Source organism: Cebus imitator, unplaced genomic scaffold (assembly GCF_001604975.1).
Source record: "Cebus imitator isolate Cc_AM_T3 unplaced genomic scaffold, Cebus_imitator-1.0 Scaffold274, whole genome shotgun sequence".
Classification (NCBI taxonomy): Eukaryota; Metazoa; Chordata; class Mammalia; order Primates; family Cebidae; genus Cebus; species Cebus imitator.
This window is the reverse complement of record NW_016107589.1, coordinates 1,522,861-1,545,036: the sequence shown is the minus strand read 5'-3', so window position 1 is coordinate 1,545,036 and position 22,176 is coordinate 1,522,861. Positions and strand designations below refer to the sequence as shown.

The 22,176-nt window shown below is 45.1% G+C and overlaps 1 protein-coding gene across 2 annotated transcripts in view; it reads right to left on the bottom strand.

Moving 5' to 3' along the window:
- The window catches only part of SPOCK1 (SPARC (osteonectin), cwcv and kazal like domains proteoglycan 1), a 525,291-nt gene extending 503,503 nt beyond the window's left edge, over positions 1-21,788 (bottom strand). Inside the window, exons 1-2 of one of the 2 annotated variants that reach the window (XM_017500969.2) lie at positions 21,618-21,788; positions 20,824-20,994 (exon numbers count right to left, since the gene is read on the bottom strand). In XM_017500969.2, coding sequence (XP_017356458.1) covers positions 20,824-20,994 — 171 coding nt within the window. In that variant the 5' untranslated portion in view covers positions 21,618-21,788. The remainder of the gene's footprint in view (positions 1-20,823; positions 20,995-21,617) is intronic. The other variant, XM_017500971.2, reaches the window with a different exon arrangement.
- Between the last annotated feature and the right edge of the window lie 388 nt (positions 21,789-22,176).

Below are 22,176 nucleotides of genomic sequence, written 5' to 3'. Positions count from 1 at the left end.
ATGAATAAAGCAATGTGGCTATCTTGGAGTGACAGGATTACAGGTGTTTTTTTTCTTATGATTAATTTTCTCAAAAAATGAGATTTTATGGTTTGTTTGTTTTTTTTAAGTAGTGAATTTATTGTTGTAAGTGGGACTGGGAAGGCCCTTGCAAGAATTCCAGAGAAACACAATCCAGATCCCTTTCTTACTAGTTTCAAGGTTAGGAAGACACTTGCAGACCACTCAGAGTTTGGGTATAGCCAACTTGAACCTCTAGCTTCTGAAGCATTTCTCAGTATAACTTGCAGGGAGGCAGCCAGGGCCAGCCTGCTGGCTATATATCAAAGCAAACCTGTCAACCTGCCGACAACCCCTATGAGCAGCTACAGTAGGTCAATGTCCACTGGACTGTGATGCTTCCCCACTTACTCTCCAGGGAATGATGACATTTGAGGGGGAGAACGGAGCCTCATTTCAACAGAGCGCCCCTTGCTAAGCTCCACATGTCAGCTCAGACAGCACCTGAAGCTAAGGACCACTGTAAAAAGCTGACAAAAGCAGCACCCACACATCAGCATATCCTAGTGACTCTGGAAAGAGGGACACTTATCTTCATGTAAGGGAGCTGAAAAAGACCCGGTTTCTGTCAACTTGCTGGCTGCTGAGCCGATGAACAGAATGAAGTAGATTCCATTCAGCAACACAGCATGCTGCAGAATGCAGGTTTGGGGTCAAACCCAGATTTGAAGCTCCCCTGCTTTTCCTTAACTCTTCTACTTGGGCAGGTCACCTCCTCACCCTGTGTCTCAGATTCCTCGGGTATAAAGCGGAAGTAACAGGATCTTCTGGCAGAACCAGGAAGATTAAACGGGCTATCTCTAAGGCTTGGGCAGAAGTCCAGTACATGTGTGGGCATACACACGCACAGGAGGACAGAAAATCACAGAGGAAGATGGTGACAAGGCCATCTTAGAATAGCACCTGGCACAGACTATGTCATAATAAGTGCTAGCTGCTATTATTGCTAGAGCAAAGATTAGTGAGCTGGAGTCATCCACCAACAGATCGGATAACCAAGCATGAGGGCCTGAGACACAATCCCTTGTGGCAGAATTCAAAGTCTCCTGGAGACAAGCCTGGCTTTAGTATCCCAAAAAGAGGAGAAAATACTGAATTTAAAGTAAAAATCACATCCAAGTCCCACATGTCAGAGACATTCAGATTTGAAATAATCACTGCTTTTACTTTAAATGCAACATAAACTAAATGACCCAATAAAATGTTTGTTTTCAGAAATGAAGCAAGCTTTCTCCCTAGTCCCTAGTAAATTTGAACAGAAAAAGAAATTTGCATTCAGTAGAAGTTCCCCCAAAATAAGCTAAGCCACAAATCTAGAGTATTTTAAAATTGGTATATATTAGTAAGTTTTCCTATTTATCAATAAACTACTGTGTTTCCAGGCAGAGAGTTAGGTCCCTTATATCCAGACTGTGTTGTTTAAGTGGGACTTTGTATTCACCCTCCCCTCCCCAAATTTGACTAAGATCAAAGTTCAGCATCAAATTCCTTACTATTCTAAAAATAATAATAAGGGAGATAGGGATGGGGAGCAGGCAATGAGCTTCCAGATGTGAAAGAATGATTTTTACCTAGAGAGCTTCATAAAAGGGGTAGAAAGAAGTAACCCCTACCATTACTCCATACCAGCCCTCCCTGCTTCCCCGTCTGTATGAGAAGACAAAGGGAGAAGGCGGTGGTCACCAGCCTTTGGGGACATGTAAGGTTCATCAGGTTTTCTCACTGAGGTGTGTCCCCAGTCCAGTGTCATTTAAGGGGTTATTAGACAGGAGAACCACTCAAAAACTGGAGCACCTGCAAGAAGAGAAGATTTGTTTCCCCACTTGAGCATTTTCTCAGGCAGCAAACTTGCTTATCTGTCCTGTGACTAACTAAAGGGAAAAGGGAATTCAAGAGGTCTAACCAAACTGTGAGATGGGGCAGCATTAGGGAAGTCACTGTCCCTATTGGTTAGTAGAGCAAGGAATGAGAGTTTAGGGAGCATCATCAACAGCTCAGCTGGTGCCACTGCGTGCATATCCATCGATGGGGACCACCTATAGGTGAGAGTGCTTTAGTAGCATAAGCTGCAGGATAGATCCCCAGAAAGGGATGCCCTTGGAACATTATTAATGCCACTGGCCAAGCATGTAGCGTCTCCTTCTCCTAGGCACAAGACAGCATCACCCTTAACTGCCCCACTGATATGGGGTCTGGGCATGTGACCTACTTTGCTCTCCAAAATGGTGTCTCCTCTAAGAAGAGGCACTGAATTGCTGGTGCAAGGCCCTGCAGCACACTCTTCCTCCTGCACAGTGAATGCGTGGAGACGGAGGCTTCATCAGCCTCCGTCCTGGGACAACGCAGGTCAGAGCCTCTACCAATCCACGAGATGTGTGGCATGAGAAGAAATAAATCTTTCTTATTTTAAGCAAAAGTGTGGCTCACATGGAGTTGGTTATTGGTGACCACAGCATAATTTAACCCGTATTAACTGATAAAAGCAAGATAGGAAGGAAGAGGTTGACCTGGATTCAAACCATTGCATAAAGAAATTATATAGTAAGCAAGTTCCCTGCCTGGCCCTCTAGAGGGCATGCCTTGATGCCAAGCCTGAGGGGAAGAAGGTTAAATAATCAATCAGACATTCATCCCCACTCGGACTCCTCAAGCCACAAGTCAAAACTGTTCAGGGGAAGAGGAAGAGGAAACCCCAAATCTGATAGAAGATGCAAGTTGCAAACTTAACTGAACTTAGTTTTAAGGCTAAACATGATAGAGAGCTATGCAATCTGCCAAGATGTTATTAAGAGAAAGCAGCAATTAAAAATAAACAAAACTGCCTCATGTTTATTTCCCAAATTGAAATTCTTCAATACACTGGCTGCCCATACGTGTTTGGTAAACAAGGACATGTGTTTACGACTGGTCTTAGAAAGCTGCAGCTGTTCACACTGCTCTCCTTCACACACACACGCACACACACACACACACTCTCTCTCTCTCTCTCTCTCTCTCTCTCTCTCTCTCATTCACTCGTATTACTGAAATAATTTCCAAAAGACAATCAATATTGCCCCAAGACAATCAGTTCTAATCGGCTCTACCAACTGTGATATACTAATCCTATTATGCGGCCTTCCTGCTTCTTTTGGACATAGAGTTGTTTTGCTCTGCACAGAGAGGGTACGCCCGCTGGGAAAGAGAGATTAGGATGTCTGAAAGCAACGTGTCCAAGAGAAGTAAGTGGATTACAGCCCACCTATCATTACTGAGAGGGTGGGCACTGAATGGCCAAATGCCCCATGAGTGTGACAGGGAGGAGATTTATTAAGACGTCAAGCTTCCCCAACTTCTCCCCACTCCACATAGCCCATCCCATGCCCTCTAAAGAACACTTTCATCTATTTCCAGCCTGGAAGTCAGGAGGGTAGAAGAGCACCTAAGAAGCCAGGGTAAAGTGGGAAGTATTTAACCAGGAGAGGCAAGTAACTCCTGGCTAAGAAGAAGAGTTTTATGCTGTTGTCATAAAAGAGACTGCTGAGCACACAGAGAGACCAAAAGAATGAGAAGGAGAAAGAGGAAGAGGAAAAGGAAGATGAGAAGGAAGAGGAAGGAGGAAGAGGAGGAGAACAGAGCTTTTCAGAACCTTCATTGTGGGTTATGATTTTGAGTATTCTTTAATATTTTTTCCTCGAAGTAAAAATTGAAACTCCTCTTGAATTCCTTTGGCTGCTGGATGTGCATCTGTGAATGGGACTTAAAGCAAAGTCCTAGCTGTGTAAGGCTCTGGGGTTTACATGGGTGACAGATTCTTCTGCATCATTCTCCCCCTTGCCCTCTTCCTCTGATACTTCTCCAAAAGGCACTTCACAATTCAGAGCAGATGCCTTCTCTCTGCAAGCCTCTCTGACCTCTCCACTGGGACTGTATGACCCTCCCTGAGGCTCCCCTGGTGTCCTATGCTTCCCCTCATGTCACCTTGTATTATAATTATTTACCTGTTTATCCAAGTACAGCCTCAGCTCCTCAGAGCCAAAATTACTAAATCTTCAGTTTCATACCACAGAGTCTGGTACCATGCCTATCACACAAGTATTTAGTAATTAAGACAAACTAACATCTCTCAAACTTAAAATTTTACTTGATCAAAAACATGGGAAGAAAATGATTATCTGCTTCCCTTGTCCAGTATAACACAAACTGCATTTCTTGCCTAGGAATCAACACCCATGTTCTTTCTGCAGAAGCTCAATCACTCTGCTGGTCAGTCTTATGTAGATTTTACATAAACACTAACTCTGCAGTGGGGAAGGGAATGGAGGAGAGAGTAAAAATTTAAAACTATAACTTAAGTATCTTAAAAAGTTACTCCAGAAGATTTGCTGGAGTGTCAAGTTCCCTTGTTGGATGACAAGTCACACAGTAGCAACATCAGCGACAGGTCTGTGTGAGCACCTCAAAGGATGGGGTCCTGCCAAGCTGTGATAAGGGAGCGGGCTATGACATTATAGGTTTTCTTCTCTGTCTTCCAGGCCACCTAAAGTATGCCAAAGAGCTCAGTGGGACTTTGGACTTTAACTCAAGGTGGGAAAGGAGAAAGATACACTTTAGCTTAGAATTGCTCAGGAGTTGCCAATTGACACATAGGTAAAAAAAGAAAAAAAAAAAGAATTGCTCAGCAGTTACATTGGCAGGAAGTTAATATTTAAAAGGAAAGGGGCCTTTCAGACTGGACCCAAAAGACCTTTTCTCCCATACTCCTACCCATTCCTGAGACATCTGATCTTCACCTGGCAAGTGACCAGCCAGGACAGAGATAGCAACCCATGCTGGATGTCAGGGATGGAAATTGGGAGGATTTAGGGAGGGATACAGAATAAAGGAAGGGGAAACTGCAGAAAATGCCAAGGGGAACTCTCTCTGCCAGTCATGGGAATGGGCCACATGGTACACCCCATAATTCTGGACTAAAACTTCACATCCATGAGCAGCAGCTATAGAAAAACCCAAACAGAGCAGAGGCATTACCTCTCCACCTCCACTATCCTGTGGACTTGATGTGGACTCACAGATGACTTGATCAGAAGTAAAGACATGATCAGACATCCTCTCAGAGGCTGGTGGGCTTGATCACTTTGTTATGGATCATGTCCCTTTTCCCACCCCAAGGCAGAGATACTAGAATTATACAGGGAAAGAGAAGATGCTCCATTGAAATCTGCCATGCAGCAGATGAGAAAGAAGCAAGCTGTGAACAAAGTTCATCTTGTTGGAAATCACGGATACTACCCACGATGTGCGGAGAAACAAGAATTAAGGGAGAATATTTAGCCTGTCCATCTGGAGACTGGTAGCTCTCTTGGGGAACAGAAATATTGTTATGCTGCATTTTCCCACTCCTCAGGGTAGCAAAATCAAGCAGGCTCTCTGATTTACGGTGCAACCAATTTACTGTAATGCATAGGTAAATAAACAACATCTCCCAGTGGTCATTTATCTTGGCAAAAACAATAAAAATCATGGTCTTTATTATGCCTGATTGAATGTAATAATCTATCAAACTTCCTTGATATAAAAAGTAATGTACTTAGGCCAGGCTTGGTGACTTCCACCTGTAATCCCAGCATTTTGGGAGGCCAAGGCAGGCAGATTGCCTGAAGTTAGGAGTTCAAGACCAGCCTGACTGACATGGTGAAACTCCATCTCCACTAAAAATATAAAAATTAGTTGGACATAGTGGTGGGCACCTGTAATCCCAGCTACTTGGAGGCTGGGGCAGGAGGATCACTGGAATCTGGGAGGCAGAGGTTGCAGTGAGGCAAGATCACGCCATTGCTCTTCAGCCTGGGCACCAAGAGCAAGACTGCATCTCAAAAAATAAGACAAAAAAAAAAAGTAATGTATTTTTTCAGTCAGCCCTCCCTTCCCTTGGCTCTGGAAAATTCAAATGTCACAACCAAGAAGAGCCCTATGCCCTAGAATGTAAGCTCCACAAGGGCAGGAAACATTAACTGTTTTGTCAGAACTGTGTCCCAAAATCTAGGAGAGTACCTGGCACCTGTATTTCTCAAATGAACGGCACTCTTACCTTTCATCCCCCCAGCCATATCTCATATTAAAAAATTATAATAAAAGGAGCAACCGTATCTCTAAGCCAGTCTTTCTCAACCTTGACCTTAGTGACAATTATTTGGGGGTTTGAGGGAGGCCGCCCTGTTCACTGTAGGCTGTTTAGCACCCGTGGCTTTTACTCACTAGATGCCAGTAGCACACACTCCACCTAGTATGGCACCAAAAATGTCTCCAGACAGGGCCAAAAGTCTTCTAGGGGGAAAATCTTATGGCCAGGAATCACTGTTCTAGGCTGGCAGAGAGCTCCCAAAGAGCTAACACAGACTGTGAGGCCTGTTGTGTTTTCTGTCTCATTCATGATGCTGAGACAGCATCTGGGGAAGCCCTTCTCCCTGCCTGCTCTCTGAGGTGAGTGCACCAGGCAAGCCTGCGGTAGGAGGAAATATTGGGTAATGAAAATCAAGTAAATGTCTTGAACACAAATGAAGGCTGAGATGTAGGCCCAAGCCTTGTCTGTATTCGACAGGAAAAACCACTTTACCGCTGTGGTGGGAATGGACTTGGGTTTTAATGATCTTCTCTCCCTCCTCCACCACAGGGCATTAAAACAGCCATACATTGCACCAGCAGCAGGGCATCGGTCAGCTGCAATCTCACTTAAAATCCAGCTTGGAGCATCTGCTCCTGCTCTTAATTAGGAACAAGGCTGGGATTCGTTAATATCCCCACAACCAGTTCAAAGGGCTCTTCGGAGAATAGGCTCTGCAAAGCATTCCCAAGGCCAGGCACAAGCATGAGGAAGGGCAGCACCTTCTGCTCCCTGGCTCTGGGTGAGCTGTGGGCTCTCACATCTGTTTCCCTGACCAAATTGAAGTGCGAGCCAAAAAACTTTCCTCCCAATCGGGACTCTGATGATCATGCCTCACTTTACCTGTGCTGATTTAGTACTTGCACATAACCTGGCATGCCATGTTTCCATCAAATTCTTCTTCTTTACCAATATTCACTGATACCCATAGCTGGCAAGGTTGCAGTAAAACACACATTCTACAATTCCAGAGGTAGAATCAGTACCAGGTGATAACATACATTAACGGCTTTTAAAATACATGTGATGGCACACCGAGCATTGCTACTTTTGGATATATATCAAAAGGAAAATAGTTGTAAATGTAGAAAGACTCATATGACCAAAAATATTCATCACACAATTATTTAGAATAAGGAAAAAAAAGAAACGGCCAGTTGCCTCCCATCAGATAGATACCTTAGTTTGGTATACTGTGGCATATACACTCACTGGACTCAAATACACCATTAAAATGTCATTTACAAAGAATAGCACCACACTAAAATGTTTATGCTTTGTTATATGAGAAAAGACAGCCCCAAATCATATAAACAGCATGATATCAACCATGAAAATAAAAGCTTTAGTATTCAAAAGTCTACTGGAGGCAAATAGACCCTTTCCAAAAAGTGTTCAATGTGAGTGTATTTCAGAGGGAAGTAACTTATACCATTTTTCTGTATCGTCTAACTTCTTTTTTTTTTTAAATATCTTTTTCTTTAAATTGGGAAAAGAGCAACGTCAAGTCAAAAGAATAATGGAAGACCCACCGGTAGAGCATAAATATATCCTTTCTATATTCCCTCTATACTAAGGTATCTTTGTCCCTAGTACTTAAAACCAACCATTGTATCTTTAACTGTGCTGCTTTCCTCTCTCAACTGGAACATAACTTTCATGAGGGTAGGCAAATGTCTGTTCTGACACATAATTGATACAGTTTTGTTGAATTGGATGTATGAGTTAGATTATAGGATTTCTGTTTTTAATTTCTCAATCAGTAAAACAAAAAATGTTGCTCCCAGTGAACCTTCGTATATGAATGAAAGAGTAGTTGGCACAACCAGTTTGGAAAACTAGTTAATTGCATCTCTTTAAGTTAAACACTCACCTTTCTTATGGTGACCAGTGGATTCCCATACCTAGGTGTGTACCTGAGAAAAATGTGTATGTAGGTTCGCCAAAAGGCATGCCTCAGAGAGTGCTATTATGTAATAACCAAAAACTGGAAACTAATTACACCTCAACAATAGGACAAGTAAATAAATCGTGGAATATTTATACCGTAATGAAAATACACACACACACACACACACACACACACACAGCATAAAAAATTTAATGTCAAAAAAAGAAGCCAGACATTTAAAAGTACATACTCATTCCATTTATACAAGTAAGAAAATGGGCAAAACGCATCTATGATGTTAGAAGTCGGTGACTGCTGGAGCATGAGATGGTCGTCACAGATGCTGGTAATATTCTGTCTCCTGGTCTGGTTGTTTGGGTGTGTTCATTTTGAGAAACTGCATCAAGTGGGACATTTATAATGTGCATCTTTTGAGCTCTGCATGCTATGCTCCAATGAAACACACTCCCTACCAATCCAGGGCTGCTAAAGACAGGGCGTGTTTTCCATAATTACCTCTCCATGCACTACAGCCCTTGACCAAGAGCCCTGACAAGGCTAAACTCGCCACACTTCAGCATTTATGCACACACAAGTTCTGTCGTGTCTGAACTCTCCACCTTGATTGCACAGGCCAGCACCTTCCTGTTTGTCTATTGGCAGTGTCTGCACCCACAAAATTGGGCAAAATAACGGAGGTTGCCTAATGTTTTCCAGAGGACTTGAGGCAAGCTGAAGTGACCCGACCACCAGAAAGATTCAGAGATGTGGCCCTGGATCACAAGAAGGACAATGAAGGCCTCTGGAGGCCCAGCTGAGCAGAACTGCTCAGGGCCATTTGCAGAGTAGGCCCTTTTCTTTGCAGAAAAATCTCCAGCAGGATTCCCTGACCTCTAAGCACCTCTTTCTCTTCACTTTGTCTCAAATAGAAAGCCTGCAACCTGTTCAGGGGACAGGAATGTTTGTTTCCCCTCTGCTACATCCTAAGTGCATAGCACAGTGCCTGGTACATGGTAGCCTGGTCAGTATCTTTGGTATGAATGCATGAACAAACAAAACCTACTGAATCAGTACAACAGGATCTGGTTTCTAAAAAAGGCAAAGATCTAGGACCAGACGGCCATGGAAAGAAGCAAAATATTTCAAAACACACATGAAAGGTCTTTCTGAAGTAGGAATTTTTAAACCAACAATTCTGGCATGTAAAAATCTCACAATTTCTCTAACAACAGTGAATACAACATTATTTTTATCTTTATCATCGATAGCATTTGACTTTTTTGTTCACTGGAAGTGATGCAGGCCTCATTCCAGGTGGCTGGACAAAGGCTCCAGACCAGGTCCAGAGCCACGACCAGGCTGGCTGACTCAGATGGGAAGTAAGGGCTTGGCCAGATGAAAGTACTGATACCAGCCAACCACACCCACAGAAGTCACAAGGGAATCATCATGTCCAATGAGCACGGAAAGACCCAGAAATTCCCCATGTTCCCCTAACAATGGAACAATGGAAAGACCCCAAATAGTCAATAAGTCTGGCCAGTAGACTTAACTATTTCTCCCTCTTGGCAATATTTTTTTATCAATTTTAGGTGCCATTAATTTACCATTAATTAAAGGAAATTCAACCAGCTGGCATAAGGAACATTTGAGAGTTTGTTCAGTAGGTACAGAATGACTTCAGAATGAAGAATACTGCCAAGTCTGGTTGATGCTCATAAATTTTCTAAACTTTGATGAGTCCTTTGGTGGGAGGAGGTGGCAGGAGGGTATGTGCCTTCTGATCTTTCAAAAAAAAAGTCTGGTCAATCAAGAAAAGAATTGACTATACCAAAAAGAGCATCAGGCAATGTCACCGTCCAGTCCCTATGTCTCAGACTCCCTCTGGGGTTTCGACTATCAGTATCTGCATCTCAGCGCCCAAGAGTAAACACAGTCTGTATTACATCCACCATTCCTTGTCTGTTACATACCCTTAACACCGCTTCAGATTCAATACTCTTTTCACTATAAACTAAAGCCAATGCCAGAGTCAATTTCCCTCATTTCATCTGTGCAGAAAACATAGCAGTTCTATTAGAGAAGATACAAAGTCAGGACAGAGTTGGCTAGAATCAGGCCTTTGGAGACAGATTTGCTGAGGTGATCCCCTGGAATTTTGTCATTTAGAAGGTCCCACATCAATTCTACTGTGCTCAAGTGTGCAAGCATCCCTAGGCCCTAGCAGCCAATCAAGACCCAAATGTTACTCCATTCCAGGAATACCTCATGACAATAGTTGTTGCTGAGACCTTTGTAGAGTCACACATTGGAAAACAAGATCGTTTTTTTCTGATGTGAATGGTAGCCCTGTTGGCATAAGGGGAAAATACTGCACTCAATTTATTGCAAGTCTTCAAGATAAAATGCTCATTTTGTCTAAAATGTTATTATTCATTGCAGCTAAATGGTGTTGACTATTTGGGATAAGTAAGAATTCTCTAGGATTTTCCTAAAAATATAGTCTGAGAACTACCTACATCATAATCACCTAGACTGGGCTAGGCGCAGTGGATCAAGCCTGTAATCCCAGCACTTTGAAAGGCCAAAGGGTGCGGATCACTTGAGGTCAGGAGTTTGAGACCAGCCTGGTCAATGTGGTAAAACCCTATTTCTACTAAAAATACAAAAATTAGCTGGGTGTGGTGGCATATGCTTGTAGTCTCAACTACTCAGGAGGCTGAAGCAAAAGAATTACTGAACCCAGGCGGCGGAGGTTGCAGTGAGCTGAAATGGCACCACTGCACTCCACTCTAGGCAACAAAGCAAGACTGTTTAAAAAAAAAAAAAAAAAAAAAAAGAAATCACCTGGACAGCTCATTTAAAATGCAGGTTCCTGGGTGCCACCTTTGACCTTCTAAAGACTACTCGGGACTAGGAGGATGAAATCTGCATTTTAAATAAACCGTGACAGTGATTTCTCAAGACTGTAAAGATGTTAGTCTGAGAATGCCACTCTGGGTATCTTTTCTTTTTGCCTTGGTCAGGCCTCTCAGAAATGAGTCAGAGTGTGACTCTATCTGCACAGTGGGACAGAATGAGTACAGCTGAAATAGAAAACGGAGGCCTCTGCTCTCTGCACGTTTGTTTTCTCCGTGTTTTATTTGCACAAAGATTGCCTGGAACACCTGCAGTAAGTTCCGCTTCCCTGTTCCAATCACAGGCGCCGGTGGACTTCGCATAAATGACTGCTCACCCACCTCATAATGCTTCTGGGGAATGTTGATGGTACCCTCTGTAGTGTGATGTGGCCCAGATCACACAGGAAGGGTTTGGGAATCATTACAAATCCTTGTACAGTATGTCCTCCCTTCCTCCCTTGCCCCAGAGAAAAGTTAGTTTTAAAGGATCAAGTGAGAGGGTCTCTGGGGGGTATATTTTCATAAAACCATGAGGAAAGCTATCCAATCAAGTTAACTTGGATCTTAGCATTACCCTCCTAAAGGAATCCCCAATAATTCACAACACCAGTCTATGAATGCATCTTTCATCTCCCCAAAAATAAACTATTATCCTCGTGTCTGTCACAGGAACGGTTGGCGGACTCAGACCCAAGGGCTAGAAGGTGCACATGCTATCCAGCACTCCCCATGTGGCACTGAAGTAACTGCATGCATGTCTGTCTCTGCCGCTAAGCTGATTCCTGAGTGTGAAAGTCTTGCTTTTCATCTTTAGCCTCAAAGCAACAGTGGAAGGGGAGGAGGTAAGACGAAAAGGGGAAGGAGCAGCCCCATGTATACTAGTCTCATTTTTAAAAAATAAACTTCACAGGTCACCATTCTGTCCAAGAAACACTTTGATGTTCTTATTTCTAAACAGCAGTGGGAACTGTCGGAGTGCTAAAGCCCAAGACATTTGCCCACAGAGGGAAGGGAAAACTCCAGACCACGGACACCAGAGAAGGATTGAGCGGAGACCAGGGTGAGGGATGTTTACACAATAGAGATGGCTGCAGAAGATGACACAGAGAGCCACAAAGATTGGGGGAAAGATTACAGGCCATCTTCCCAAGTACCTGGGCCATCTGTGTGCCTCACCTTTTGCAGTTGACTCATTCCCCTGCCCCCAAATGTGTGTTAAGTTGAAAATGTGGAAGTGTGCTTTTAAATACACTAGGAGAGAGCTTGCTACTTCAGGGAACCCTAGGGCAAACACATCTGATGGAAACACATCAAGGTCTTTCCCACTTCAAGATCCTCAAACCCAATGTCTCCACAGCCTCTCCTCACCTGGTTCACTGCCGTCGTCCTGCAGGGCTCAGCTTCAATGCCCTTCCCAGGGAAGCAGTCCCCATCCAAAATGGTTAATGAGTTCCTCCTCCCCCTTCCCATGACATGTTCTGAGAGCATCAGTGCCTCCGCCTGGTAGTGCTTTTCTCAAAGGAACCTAAATGATTATTTTGTCTACCACACTAGACCATAAACCCCAGGAAGGTATAAACTTGTCTATCTTCTTCACCCAGCACCTAGCAGAGGCCTGGCACATAGCTGGCATTTGAAGAACATCTTATGTGCAAACAAGTTACCTTACCTGCATTAACTATTTGTTACTGCCGGGTATCTCCTAAGCCACAGCCAACCTGCTTGGGCTATAGTGTATAATAGGTTCTCTGATGACCTGTAAATGATCTGGAACTGAAGAACTGGGTCTTTGGAGATAAAGATCAAAGGTCTGGCCAATCCTACTAGTATTCTCCTTTGGTTCTAAAGCCAAATCTGGCACTTGGGGACTGCCTGAATGCCAAGAAGCATGTGCTAGCCCCTGCGAGAACTTCCCCAAGCATAGTGATGCCAACATGATGCAAAATCAAGACCAAATTATGGGCACCAGGTGTACAGAGGGTGCTGAGAACACCGTGGTAATACAGAGGCTGGTTGGATCATTTGTCTCAAAATGGACTCCCTCCCCTGCTGCCCCTAAAGCCTGCCTGGGACCATCTGCAGGACAAGATGAGGTCTCTACCTCTTGAGATGGGCTGGAGGCAACTGAATCAGAGCTTAACATTAAAGTGACACCAGATAGTGCTTAGTTGCATCACGGGGCTCCCAGGGGCATCCTTCACATAAGTGGGATTTCGGGCACAGTTGTGCACAAACCCCATCCCAGATACTTCATGATGAGAGTTGCCAGTTTGGGGGAGGGGATTCCAGCAAGAACGTGAAATATGATGGCAAAGTCTTCTGTGCCAAGAGCTACAACTGGAAAATAACAAAGAACGGGCCATATGGAACCTCACGCAGCCTTCCAGGCTGGCAAGAAATGCAGTGAAGACAGGCTCAGGATCATGGAACAAACTCCCCCAACATGTTTCTAAGAAAGCAGCATCTATAGCTGAGTGCCAACAACTCACACTCATAAGGCAGAAGAGAAGCTCCCTTAAATTAAATGACTATAGAACACACGAATTAAAATAGATATACCAGCCACTCAAAGATCACAAGCACCTATTTTGTGCCACATGCTTACTCAGTCCTCCCAACAAGCCCCACAATGCAAGTATCGCCATTCCTGTTTTACAGAAGAGGAAACTGACGCTCTAGCCAAAGACTTAAGCTTAGCTTTGGCAAGACTGGAATGTGATCTCAGGTTAAGAGTGGGCATTTACACCATGACATGGCTCAGTCTCAAAGAGCTTTTCACGGAATCAGAGATTGTGCTGGAATTGCGAGGGGGGTTGCATTTTCCTGCTGGGTTCCCTCTGCCTCTCAACAGCACTGCCTTTGTTAGTATCCATCATCATTGTCAATTACTAATAGAGTGAGACATACACATTCAAAGCTAGTATGACTCACTCTGCAATGACAGCCCTCTCCCCTTGCCAGAAATGTGGAAAGTTCTGGTCTGGGACAGTACACTCAACCATTCATTCGTTCCAACATTCAATGAGCAGCTTTCTGAGTGGGGCTCTGTGGTAAAGGTCTCGAGGACACCGAGCTATATACGATGGTGTAGCTTAAAAAGAATTATAAAGTGGCAAGGTCCCAGCTTAGAGATAGGAGTTAGACTAAAAAAAAGTTTTTCAATATGTGTGACCCCCCAGAATTTCTACCTCTCAAAGACTGTAAACACATGTGCCTAGTACGCTCCTAAAAGCTTTCCTTCCTCAGGTTCATCCAAGAGGTTTGCTCAGGAGGCAATTCAAGCCAACAAAATGCTTATCAGCCACCTGCTGTGTGTGAGGCAAGACAAGACTTAGGTTCTTCAGCAGGCATCCAACTATTAAATAAGTTAAAATATAGATATATACAACTATAAATCAAGGGATGCTACCTAAAACTGCTATAGGAGTTGTTACAATTAATAAAAAGAATAGCCTCTACTTACTATTTATGATGCCAGACACTGTGCTAAGAGTTCACCTGCATTAACCAATTTACTCTTCATGCTAAATCCATAAGCTTGGGCAATACAGTGGACATCTGTTGACAAGTGCCCATCAGGCAACCATTTCCCCTTGAAAAACTACCCTTCTCCCATCCATCAACAGTGGGATCCAATGAAACCTCCTCCACCCCTTTAGTCCTAGGCCCCAGCCCTGAGCATATAACCCAGGCCCAGACAATCAGCATATTCTACTAACTTAGCCAAAGTAATCCGTGGAGGAATGGGTGCCTAATGCAGGGAAATCTGGTAAGTCTCAGTTCTGGGACTTTTGTTGGCACTATTGAGAACATGAAAACTCTATGATGATGCAGATTTGCAGTTGCTATGAGCCACTACATGGAACTAAACAGCCAGAGCACAAAACCAACATAGGAGAAACGAAGCCCAAAGATGGGGAGCAGGAAGGCAGAATGAGACACACACAAACCCCTCCTAGTCCTACCATGTAACTTGAGCCCCTGGATCGAGCCTTACATTAAACCACGGCTTATTAGAATTTTTATATACAAGTGAATATGTTTTCTCTTTCATTTAAGCCAGTCTGGACCACATTTCAGTCACTTGCAATCTAGAGTTTCACCAAGAGAATATTATTATTACTTCCTAACAAACGACAAGTCAGAGGCTCAGAGATGATAATCTGAGATTGCTTTAAGTTAAATGAACTGTGTATAAGTTTTTTTATGGGGGGAAGGCACAATGGTAGTGTGCATTTAGACCAGAAACCTGCGAGAGTGCCAGCCTGCTCAGTTGCTTGGAGCGTATCCTTTCTCTCCACCTACCAATGCAAGGTAGAGACAGGCAAGTTGCCTTGCTGCGGTCCCTCCCCTTCGGGGTGAGTTTGTTTCTTGTTTACCTCTACACAGAGGGTGTAGCCCTTTGGAATTCCAGCTTTATGCCGAGGTCTACTAAACTCTTCAACTGGGCACTCTCTTCCCCCTTGACAGTTCATTAAAACGGTGCATCTTACCACTGGAGGCGTCTCATGCTGAATGAAATGTGATGGACAAATACTTGTAACCTTAAGTGAATTATTTAATCTCTTACGGGAAATTTCTTTTGTTTGTAATTATCTCACCTGTAGAGAGAAGGCCTAGTATAAGTCTGGGTGTTACGAATTTTCCAAGGAATATGGGCAGTCGCCCCACCACAGGAAAAGTAAAATTAGTCATCTTGAATGTATTTGTGTTTAGATATTGTGTTTGGTTTGAAACATTATACTGAGTAAATCAATAAGAAATGATGATATAACATTTAATTACTAACATTACTTTGCCTCCTCAAGGAACATGAAGTGGTTGAGTGAATGATGAGGTTCCACTCCTCTAGGCAAGTATTATGGGTCCATTATCCATTTGGAGTCACTTCTGAGTTTTGAAACTGGCCTCATCAGAATATAGGAGAGCACTTATCGTCCCAGCGGTATGGTTCTACTGAAGTACCATGGAGAGGCCTGGGAAGGTCAACCAGGGCAAGGAGCTCTGCCATCTAAGAAGACCTAGCTTTTCTCTGGCAAGGGCACACCGAAGGTAAGGACAGAGAAGTCAAGAAGGCTCTCAGGCCTATCAACTTTTAAACTGTCCCTTTATAATGATTCTGTGAAATAATTATTTCTATCAATGGTCAGCTAGTACAGGGGATTTAAGATAGTGGGTTCATTAAAGAGAGTCAGGATCACAAACTCATTTAAGCCTCCTCGAACCTGTTTAATCAAAATGATTTTCTGCTACTCTCGATTACAGGCCAAATTTCCGTGGTGACAGATTAATGACTGATCCACTAAGCCATACCACCTTTTGTCACCAGTCCCACTGACTAAGCCAGCCACTGTTTTATCAATAGGCTCCACTTGCCCTTGAAACTCATTATAGCTGATATGTTAAGATCAAATGAGCAGATCAGATGCTCACTGCCACCCCAGTTCTGCTACAGAGACCACCAAATCCCACAGAGCATGCGCCCGAATGAAAAAGAACAGAAGCTGGTCCTTGTGCTCTTATTAGAATTACACACTCAGGTCACTCCACAGTAAGATAAATGCCAGCCGAGGCAACACTTCTGGTTCTTCGGGCCTGCTAAAGGTAATTATCCTAAAGTTAAATGTCAGGGCTAGTTTCATGTGTGCAAAAGAAAGAAAATGTCATGTTTGGTGTAAGCAACAATATTATTTTAATCAAATCAGAAGCTCATTATGAGGAGACGATAAGCCTTGACATGACCCCAACAATACACTATGTCCACCTGACTTCCCATCCCACTTTGTCTTAACCTAAGGTTATTCGTGGATTGCCCTCATTCATAAAGCAGGAAAAAGTTGCAATGTGCTATCAGCAGAGGCTTGCACCCCAAATCCACTCAGCTCCTGATTGGCTGTGGTACAGTGAGAGCCTAGAGTGAGATGGTGTGGTTCCAGCCCCAGCTCCTCAACATCTCAGCTCTGTAATTTTTATCAAGAGACTTAACCTCCAAGAAAATAGGAGATGATCGTAAAAGTACTTCTCTCATAGGATTGTGTGAATATTAAGTGAGATAATATATGGAAAGTACCTTAAACACTGTCTGGCACACTCAGTGCTCCATAAATGTTAGCTATTACCTATTTCTGCAATGTTTTAATCTTTCCGTTACAACCAGACTGTATTATGTTCATAGAAAAAAAATTGTTAAAACAGAATAAGAAGTCTGTGACAGCATAAGTTAAAGATTTCCTCTAGCAAACAAGAGGTTACATGAAAGAAGAGATTACATTTATTTATCTTGTTCACTCTTATAACCCAATGCCCAGCTGACGGTAGGCAAATATTTGTTGGAATGAATGAATGTACTGATGGAAAAAGGAAAACTTCCTACAGTAATGTTTATGGAAAGCCAACATCAAATCAGATTCAGACAAATTAGGAGAACGGTTGTGGCATCTTGATTCCTCAACCTCAAACCATGAAGGAGTTAAATGAATGTCAGCTAAAGATGGAGAATTATTGTAAAACTTAATACAAACATCTGCTTCTTCATCGCCTCCGTAACATTGTATGTGTACAAAAGTCCAGGCCTCCATCTGAGCAAAACTTCCCAGTTGCTAGTGTTTATAAAAGAATAATGATGAAACTAATAGACCACAATACATTTACGGGCAATTATCTGAATGTTGTTCTATTTTTCCTGGATCTGTAACTCCAGGGAATAAGCCATGGAGTTATTCTAAAAGCTTTACTTCTAAAAATAAGGGGGTAGTAAGTATTTACACACCTAGAGCAATAGGACACTTTCCAAAATGGTAAGTAGAGGTTGCCAAGTCCCCTCTAGCAATGTCACAGCATACCCAAGAGTCAAGGAAGATGGAGCACACACCCGACTGTCATATTCATTTCAAAGTTGACCCTGCAACACCACCCAAGGGCTACAATCAACTCTCTAACAATAGCCCTTAGCTTTCAGTTTCCCAGGTTCAAAAATCACATCTGAATATCCCTTCCCCAAGTCCAACAAAAAGACAAGTCAGAAGGCAAGAAGTTTTCTTTCACAATGAGTTTCAAAAACTGACAATCATCAAAACAATAATTGTGGGATACAGCCTTTCAAAGTTATCAGTAGCTTCAACGAAACAACTAAAGAAATAGCAAAGAAACTGGGGCTTTGTCAATCTCAAGCAAGGCTTAGCTCAGCGAAAATGATCAGGCTGGCTGAGCAACTGCAAGACGAGCTGAGGCTTCATTGATTGTCCACTGAATAGTGAGTTTCTACAGAAAGCAACTTCTAACTACCTGTTTCCAGGCTCAGGCTTTGTGACTATTCCAAGGACTTGCCCTAAGAGTGTCTGGTCTGAGTTTCACAACACTTTAAAGAGGTTAATGATATTAAATTATGTCTGAGCCACTGTTAGTGACAGGTGACTCCATAAAGCATATAAAATGGGTGACACTTGAAAATGTTGGGGATTTTTTTTGAACATTTTTAGATGTTTTAGTGGTATGCTGCATTATCATTTTTTAAAATATATGCTGCTAAAAATATTAGTCTAACATCTAAAGCTGCTCCAAAAACAAAAACAACAAAATAGTGCATTTGGACATCAAAGCTTTTCTTTTTGCTGTGTCTTGGACATTTTTACACTAGCTAAAGGCAGTATTTCCTAAACATTATAAGAATAACCTAGTATGTGTGTTTAAAATATGAATTCCCAGCACTCACCCCAGAAATCTAAAGAGTACTTCTCCAGGGGAGGATCCTAGATGCTGTGATTTAACAAGCACTTCCGGTGAGCTTCATCCTCAGTCAGGTATGGAAATACACTGATGCAAAGATCTAAAAATGTCACCATCATCCATAAGAATTATGAGAAATGAAGAGAAGCCCAATTTTTAAAAATTTAAAGCTAAGCAGGAATCCAGAATATCATGCTTATAATGCACTGAGACTAGAAAATCTTGAACAGCTTTGGAAGCACAGTAAACCTTTCCACAACCCAAAGACCCAACAAGCGCAAGTGTTTTCATCCCAATCCAGCTGCCAGGAGCACCAAGGCATCTGCAGAGCTGGCTCTTCACTTCTAATCCTGGCTCAATTCTTCCACCTTTAGCAGACAGAGTTGAGCATCTGCCCTTCTCCTCAACTTTATCTAAAATGGAACCATAGAAAAGTAAAAACAAAACAAAAAGCAAAATTATCTCTGCCCCAGGTGAATCCTTCATGGTTTGGACATCTTTTTCAGTCATAGGCAAAGGTTATCAATGCAGGATTCTCAGATCTGAGCAGTTAAGGGAGCAGGTCAGGAACGGGGCAATGAGTGGCAGGAATCTCACTGGGGTAAGGGAGGAGAGTGCGGGGAGCTATCTACTGCAAAAGTAAGACCCCAACAGTTACTATGTACCAATTAAAAACTTTTAATGAAATTACAGTTTTGATAAAAGGCTCCAAATAACTGTGGCTATTCACTGAATGTGTTTGAAATCCCCCTTCCAAGAAAAGCAGCCCAACCTCAACTAGAAAGAAGAAAAGGAGGAACAGAGAGGAGAGTGATAAGCCCCCACACAAGGCTCTGAGTGCATCTCCTCTGGATCAGGATCTGGAAAGGGTGCTCTTTAGAAGGTGCATAGAAACATCTGGGATTCATTCAATTTATCAAATCCCCTCTCCCTGCAAGGCCTGCAGATACTGGGTGCAGGACTCAGAGAAGTCCAGTGGAGGAAGCTGACCTCCACACATACCCCACCTCAAATTCTCTGTAAACTATGCCCTGCGATATTAACAAGGGGGTCTGTGGCATGGGTCAAATTACCATTTTTAAAAATACATATGCTGCTAAAAATATTAGTTTAACACCTAAAATTGATCAGAAACAAAGAAACTGCATTTGAACATTAAAGCTTTTCTCTTTTTACTCTTATTCCTTGGGCACCTTTACAATATTTAAGGCTTCTCAGAAACAGGAATTCCTAACATTAAGTACCATAAAATATGGTACTTCCAAGTCCCCTGGAAGGGCATGGCCCTGGCCAGCTGGGGCAGTCCTTGAAGGAGCTGGCAGCCGCTCCCACAGAACAGAGGAGATGCCATCTGCTGGAAAGACTGCACCAGATGCCTCTTGCCCCACATCCCTGGGGCACACCTGGGGAATGGCAGCCAGCCTTGGGGCAGAAACCGGCCACAAGTGTGCTTCTGGGTGTCCGGGAGCAGCTTTCTCCACCCGCAGGGCTCCCTAGGAGGAGCAATGCTCTGCCATCCAGGGTCCCTTTCAGGGCAGGGGATCAACTGCACGGGCTAGCTGTTCCTGTTTCAAGACTCCGAGGGTCAAACCACCCCACCTCCCCCGTATTTTATCAGGCCCATTGCCATAACCCCCCCCACACACACACACACACGCAACACCTGACTCCCCCATAGACAGCTGGGACTCCCAGACCTAACCTCTCCAACAGGGACTCTCCTGACACATCCTAGAGATGGTCCAAGTAACCGCTGCCCCAGGAGGTCTTCTCGGGAGCTAAGCAAAGTCTACCACCACGGTTAGGAGAAGTCGAAAGCGCAGGGAACCTCTTTCTCCACAGCTGCTGGTGATCTGTGCCGTATTTTAGTGCAGTCACCTCCCCCAGCCCTACAAATACACACACCTGGACCACAGGTACCAGGCAAGCGCATGGAGCCTTCGAAGTTCTTTAAAGTTCCTTTCACGCAAGACAGTGCCCAGGAAGCAGGGACCGACCAGCCCCCGCGGGAGATGCGCACCTGCCCCCCCAACCCCGCTTCAGGGGTGCCCTCCCCGAGAGGCTCCGCGCCCCCCCACCCAGGGCCGGGTGGCGCCAGTACTCACGTCTCGAAAGCGGTTCCAGTACTTGTCCCGGTCGTACTGGGAGACGGTGCTCAGCCACTGGTCATTGTCTAGGAAATTGCCGTGGTTGGGGCCCGCGTCCAGGTGCCGGCTCTCGACTTGAAGGAAGCACCACGCCGCGGCGGCCGCCGCCAACACCACGATCGCAGGCATCTGCGGGGCAGGGAGCGCGGGGCTGTGAGCGCGAATGGCGGGCGGCCGCGAGCCCCGGGCACCCGGGCGTCCCAGCGCCCCAGCCCGGCCCAGCGAGGAGGCAGGGACTCCGCGGCGGGGACGGCCAGCGCTCGCGCACCTGGGGCCCCTGTCGCGCGTCTAGACCCAGGGACCCCTCTCACGAATGGGGGACTCAGCTACGAACCTGGAGGCTGCGTCACGAATCGGAGGCTGCCGTCCAACTACGGGGACCCCTCTCGCCTATTCTCCGAGTGCCCCACAGATGCCGCCCTCCTGTCAGGGGCTTGGTACCCCTCCCCAGAAGCTAGGAGCCCGGGTCCGCACGCCGCACTCCCAAGGACGGTGCACAGGGCTTTGGAGCAGGGGAGGGGAGAACAGGGTTCCAGCAGCACCCGAGCTCCAGCAAGCGGGGTGGGAGCTGCCTGCAGCTGGGGGTCCCCGGCCACAGCTAAGGGAAAGCCTCCCTCGCGCGCCCTGCGGCCTCGGTGGCAAGAGGGGCGCGCGGAGGCAACCCCGGGCCCTGACCCTGCCGGCCCCCCAGGCGGCCGCGGGGAGATCCCAACTACTCCAAGTTGGGGCGCGGGGTAGCACTGGGCACGTACCTTGGGGGCCGGCCCGGGTCCCCGCGTCCGAGCTGCTCGAGCTCCCGCGGCACCGTCGCCGGGAAGGCTGATCGCCGGCTCGCGTCCCTGCACTCCTGCCACCCGCCGCCGCCGCGCGTCCGGCCGCTTTGTGAGCCCGCAGCGCTCTGCTCCGCTCGCTACCTCGCTCGCTGGCTCGGGCGCGGCGTCCGCGGGCGGAGGAGCCCGAGCGCACGAGCCAGGGCTCTGGCGCCCCCTGGCGGCTGCGCGCTGCCTGCCCGACAGCCCGGCCGCCCCCAGCCCGGAACGTGGTCATTCGCATCTTCACACAGGGCTGAAATCAGCTTTCAGCCTCACGCTGTGCGAGACAGAAGAGGGGACTGAGGATACAAGGCCAAGACGCGGGGCAGCATGGAGGCATTCTCAAAAGGAAGGCCGTTGGGCTATCTAGATCAAAATCACCTGGGTGGAGAGAGTAAAAAGCTGCTTAAAAATGAAGATTCCTGCCCTGCCAGCCCCACTTGCTGAGTCAGCATTCCTTAGGAAGGCCTCCAAGTCTGCACTTTCAATCAGCTCCCCA